The following is a 6,000-nucleotide window of genomic DNA, read 5'->3' on the forward strand; positions in this document are numbered from 1 at the left end:
AAATATTAGTATTTGAGAGCTCTGTAGAACAAATTTAGGGTTTTTGTTTGGATTGACAACAATCAATTATAAAGATTTTATTAAATTTGATAAGAGATGAAGATGAATTCAGATTTTTATAGATGGCCAATTTTTGGGGGAATGTGATCACAGACAAGACAGGGCACTTCCTGTCCCCGACATAGAAGACAAAAGTTGTGTTTTGTTTTTTGTGTGCACAGAACAAAGCTACGTTTTGTTTTGTTTTATTTTTGGACTTGACGGAAATTATCTTTTTGGACTTATTATGTAACCATAATGCATGACTAGATGAAAGTACAGGACGAAAAGACAGAAGTGTTTTTAAATTTAGAATCAAATACAGGCACAGGCCTGGAAGTGATAATGTGGGTAAATGAGTGACGACTGATGTTTTTGGACATAGAACGGGCAGTAAGTAAAGTGATAGTAAAAGTTATATCAGTAACTTATTTATTTGTATTATCATGAGGAAACCTCGTATTGCATGTAGACGTAAGCAAGGGAATAAGTTAAATAGTGACGTCAAATGCCCTCCCAGTAAAGACATGAATGTGTCATTAACTAAGGCAATTGACGCAGAAGTGGGGGAACATGGGACACCAAGTCATAAAGATAGTCAGAGATAAGGGGCTATTGACTGGCAAAGACTCTGGAGGAGTGTAGAGCAGCGTAATGCAGGAGAAGAATACATTTTATGAGACCCGCAGATTACCTGAAGATAGTGAAAACTAAACAGGGGGATGGGTAATCAATACATGAGTTTAGAAGCAGAATGACAGGGACATTATAAAGGATAACAGGGGAATCCCAGGGGATGCAGCGTCTGATAGTTATATCAGAAGCAATTAGAAAGTAAAAGCAGGTTACAAGTGAGGGTAAAGAGTAAGTGAAAAGAGAGAAAGAAAAAGCAGGTTTAGAAATTTGGAAATGGGTGTTTCCTCCGTTACGAGAGGAAGACAGAGAGGAAGACAGAGAGGAAGATGTGATGAGAGACAAAGAAAAGACAAGAAAGTAGGCAACAAGGGGAAAACGGGTTGATACAAGAGATGTGCCTTATGGACAAGGGGAAGGTTTAGAATCATTTTGATTTTTAATACACATATAGACTTGTTAGAACAAACTAATACACAATGTTTGTAAAGCACCACATGAGCAGGTGTGAGAGATTGAGTTTGAAACTCACCTGAAGCACATATAAAAGATTAGAACATATTACATTAGATGGGTGACCTTATTCAAGCCACACCAACAGAGGAGATGTGAAATTTGATGTTAATACTCTAAGTTGTGAACTGAGCCTTATGGCCAGCTCAACGGGGGAATTATAATCAATAATTATTATTGTTTGATGTATTTTGAATTACACCCACACACATATATACATACGCGCGCACACGTGGACACCAGACTTTTAGAGTTTGAGACATTTAGAGTTTGAGACATTTAGAGTTTGAAACATTTAGAGTTTGAAACATTTAGAGTTTGAAACATTTGGAGTTTGAAACAAATGGTGGTAAAACAGATAGGTTTGGGCAGTGTAAGATTACAGACATAGACTGATTGACCCACACAGGGGGGAGCCCAGCGCCGTGGAAGGGGGGCTCAGCCAGGGACGTGACCACTGAACTGTGAAAGGTCAAGAGGTGACATTGCGGAGTTGAAGACAGACGCAATTCCATCTCTTCCTTGATTACATCCTGGATTAGTGAATGTTGTAAACTATCTGGATTATTGAATTTTGTTAAAATTTTGGTTAAGTGTAGTAGTTTGAGAAATGGGCAAGGCCATATCTCAAAAAGGAGGGATATGTACGTGTAAACAAACATTCCGAATCAATAATTACTAAAAAAAGATTGTAAACAAGAAAACTGTTTGAAATACACTGAATTGTCGAAAAGACTTTGTTTATCACCGCAGCAAAACGTGTTGGAGATGTGGTGTTTACAGAGACGAGCCAGGTGGACAGCCAGTGGACGGAGCCACACCGTGTCGTCCTCACCATTGGAGGGACGAGAACATGGGTGCTCTCATGGGAAAGTGAGAGAAATGTCTGGACAACACAGCGGCAGATCCATAACATCGCAGACGCAGGACTTCGTTTGTATGAGTTTTGTCCAGAGTCTACGGTAGAGTACGATACTCTGCTACAATGGATGAGGAGACAGATTCTACAGTACGCAAAGTACTATACTCTTCTACGATGAACGAGAGCCAGAGGCTACGGTGCGCAGAGTACCATACTCTGCTGAAAAAGAATCAACGAGTTATCATCATCACAGCGATGACGGTAATATTGGTGCTGAACACCTGTATTATACAATCGGACAATCGGGACAATCGGGACAATCGATCAACATACAATGGTGTGTCACAACTGTGTATACCGGTAAATGAAACATACACAGACCTGAAAAAGAGGGAAGAAAATAAGTGATCAACATGAAAGGTTATGAAATGTGAAATGTATAATGTATAATGTACAACGCATAATTGACATGACAGAGGCTGAAGAAACACAATGGCATATTATACAGCCACTGTTGTTTACACTAACTAAGAGAGTTTTTTTATCTGCTACAACATAACTACATGCAATGCTAATGAGATTATGAATTGAGATGGGAAATGTACCAGTTCATATGTGTCATAGGTGTGACCGAAGCGAGCAGCGGAAGAAGGTCTCTTAAGAAACCAAGCGCAAGGACGTATGGTGGTGTGGGGACACAGTGCTGAGAAGGCACTTGGAGGCAAAGGGTGTAGGACGTTGTGCCTATGTTTCTCTTTTGTGGCCAGCCATGGTCATAACAAAGACCAGCATCACCCAGAACCATACCGCAGGGTCAAGGTCGAGAGGTTAGTGGACAATCTGGTCCCAGTAGCACCTGATACTACGTATTTGATTCTATTGGGGAGTCCAGAGAGGTCCCTGACGAGTCAAACTGACTGACCAGAGAGCAGCGGGTTTAAGGGCTTTCCGCTTGTACTTCTATATTTCCCATCACACCGCACAAATTATAGACAAGATAAATTGTCTGTTTGTCAAATTACAGAGATTGACCAATCTGACTCAAAGTTTAGGACAGTAATGCTGTAGAAATGTTGTGGGCCGAGAGAAAAGGAGTGTGTTCAATGTTGAGAACTGTGCATAACTTTTTCAGTGTAAAAGTGTCATTTTAACACCTATATGAAAGACATGTTGAAAACTGAAATGAGTAATGTGTTTGGCATATGAGACAGTAGACTAATGCTTTGATAAACAGGAGGGAAATGTGATAAAATGTGAATATATGAGTATATTTCTGTGATGTATTTTATCTGCATAATAGTGATATTTTATCTGCGTCATTAGTCTAAGAGAAAAACGGGTGTGTGACAAACTACATTTGTTTGTGAAGGTATCATAAAGATGGGCCAAAGAATGTTGCCCCAGGGGGGGAGTTGCACCCCCCCTTGCAGGCTTTATCTCTACGGAAAAATACCAATTGCCTTGATGTGAGGCTGACCAATGAGAAATGTGACCTGCCTATTCCAGAATATCTAATAAAACCAACCAGCATGGGAAAAAACGGGGTGAGACGCAGGAGGGTCAGCCAGGCTCCTTACAACGGCCTGGCTGACACAGCCCAGCGTTTTCTCCCAAGCTTGCCATACAAATGTCTGATATTTCTGTGTCGTTTCATATTCTAAGTTGAATTGTGTTCTCTATGTGTTAAGGAATAGCATCGGTGCATGTCTCATCCCAAGGACATTTTCTGATTCCATGACATGACATAATGTCCTTATCCCTAAATCACATTTGTTCTGAACCTGTTGCACATTAGGACTGGCAGCACTGTATCTCCCTCACACCGTGACCTTGTGTTGGTCTGTCACATGACCAATTCTCATTCAAGCCCGGACCACATTACATACATATCTGAAGGTTTGTTTTCCTAATTCAATTACACTGTGTTCTTATACATTTACTGCTTTGACTATGCAATATGTGCTTTGACACAAAAAAGCTTCAATGCATATTATGTAAGAAATAAAAAATGTACAATTACAAAATATACAAGTATGCCTATACAGTTGACTTATGCAGGCTTCTTACCTGTACACTGTAGTTGGTGGATAACTGGCGATATCATAGATGAGTCGTATATGTCCCTGGTACAGCTCCAGAGCCAGAGGGTCCTGATCCTCTTTATACAGCAAAACACCATTGTCCTTTTCAGTGGCCACCTACAAAAACACAATGAAAATAATAATAATGAAGTAATTTCTTACCGTGACAGTTTGTGTTTTTATATTTCTACATTTCCATGTTATCAGACACAATAAAAGTAAATAAAAGTGTATGCCAATAAACCAAAATGATTTTAATTCAAGACAGCTGTTTGGTTTTGTGTCGAGAAACAATCTCTCTGTATTCATATTATTCTTTCTGTCCTGCACATTTCAACAATGTCATGCTTTTATTCCACACTGCCATATTTCATATTACTCTGAAACCATGGTTATTATCAGCATACATTTACACACTATGTACGCCGATTTATGCTTCTTGTTTTGAGATAAGTTTTGTGTGTTCAAGTATTTTTATTGGCCACTTAATATAGCACAATGAATTTCAGTCACACACATTATGCAGATGCTGATAGCCCTCAGCAAAAGGTAATAGGGATGAAATGCAAATTTCAGTACATGGCCTTGAATGAGCCACACCTCCCTCTCCCCTACGTGCACACTTGACATGTCACACTTGCTGGCGTGCGCCGCTAAGCGCTAACTAACTAGTGAGTGGAAGTGAGGCCAAGGGGCCAAGCACTTAACACTCTGGCTTCAATGGAGCATAGCCAAGTCAACACCTGCTAACAAGCTGCCAGAGAAAGGAGCGAGAGAGGGCATTGCAGAGGAGAGAACAACAGAAAAAAACTAGGCCAGAAAATCAGAAGAGACAAGAGCCTTGTTAAAGAGAGAAAGAAATGGCGTGGAGTGATTTATGAAGTGCGGTGGCCCTTTTTTCAATTCCTCTCCTTCCTTTGACTTAGAGCCTCTTGGTAGAGCTTTAACAGGCTTGGCATTGACACTGAGGGCTCCTGGCAGCACCACCAAGTCCCAGGTCACATACATTCACATACGCTAACATCCAGAACAGGTGCTAAATATCAATTAGGGCTGCCTTCTCTTCCTGTGTGTCATTCAGGCGCTGGTACACCCTAAAAAGGAGGGGATGGAGTGGGGTTTCAGGTAACATAGGGCTCTTTGGTCTCTGAAATGTATGCAGTGTGTAATGGTGTGTTTGTGACTGAACATGAAAGTCTAGTCTGCCATGGAAATAAAAATTAATTACTTCTTTCTTGATTTGAAGCAGACCCCAATCATTTCCAAGACTGAAAAGAACAAATATAGCTATTGTGCTTAGGGTCATATAATAAAGGCATCTGAATTGAATGTGATTTGGTTCTGTAGCCACAGCTGCCTGGGGCGGCCTGCCAGCAGCCAGGCTACCAATCTGCGCCATCAGCTCCTCCAACCACCAACAAAGATTCTCTCACCCGCTACATATACTGGTATATTAGCCAAAGGACAGAATCTTTGGTTTGTGGATAAGTGCTTTAACAATGAGCCACTGCTGACTCACATAAGATCTGTATTAAAGCAAATGATTTAGCAACATTGATGGCAAAGTATTTATATATGTAACACAATTAATTCAAACTATATTGATATACATTACAATATATATGTGTGGAGTGAGTATGTTGTCTGCCTCTAATGGAAATAAATAGTTTAAGAAATAGCCTCCTCATACCTGTAAAGAAATATGAACTCTGGAGGCGAGCTTCATACTTGGCAACTCCACATATGCCTCTCTCCCAAGGAAGTGAACGGTGGCCATCTTATCACATTTATTGCCATAGAAACCCGGCATGCAGCGGCAGACGGGTTCATCTGCAACCACCAGGCACTGGGCACCATTTTGGCAATCAGACT

General features: G+C 40.5%; 1 protein-coding gene across 2 annotated transcripts in view; it reads right to left on the reverse strand.

Moving 5' to 3' along the window:
- The window catches only part of slit3 (slit homolog 3 (Drosophila)), a 224,306-nt gene that overhangs the window by 9,730 nt on the left and 208,576 nt on the right, over window positions 1-6,000 (reverse strand). For both annotated transcript variants that reach the window (XM_072436358.1, XM_072436365.1), the window contains 2 exons: window positions 5,819-6,000; window positions 4,115-4,245 (listed from right to left, as the gene is read on the reverse strand). The exon at window positions 5,819-6,000 is cut by the window's right edge and continues 59 nt beyond it. In XM_072436358.1, coding sequence (XP_072292459.1) covers window positions 4,115-4,245; window positions 5,819-6,000 — 313 coding nt within the window. The remainder of the gene's footprint in view (window positions 1-4,114; window positions 4,246-5,818) is intronic.

Source organism: Eucyclogobius newberryi, unplaced genomic scaffold (assembly GCF_026437365.1).
Source record: "Eucyclogobius newberryi isolate DKJ021-1_F unplaced genomic scaffold, fEucNew1.0.hap1 SCAF_11, whole genome shotgun sequence".
Taxonomy (NCBI): domain Eukaryota; kingdom Metazoa; phylum Chordata; class Actinopteri; order Gobiiformes; family Gobiidae; genus Eucyclogobius; species Eucyclogobius newberryi.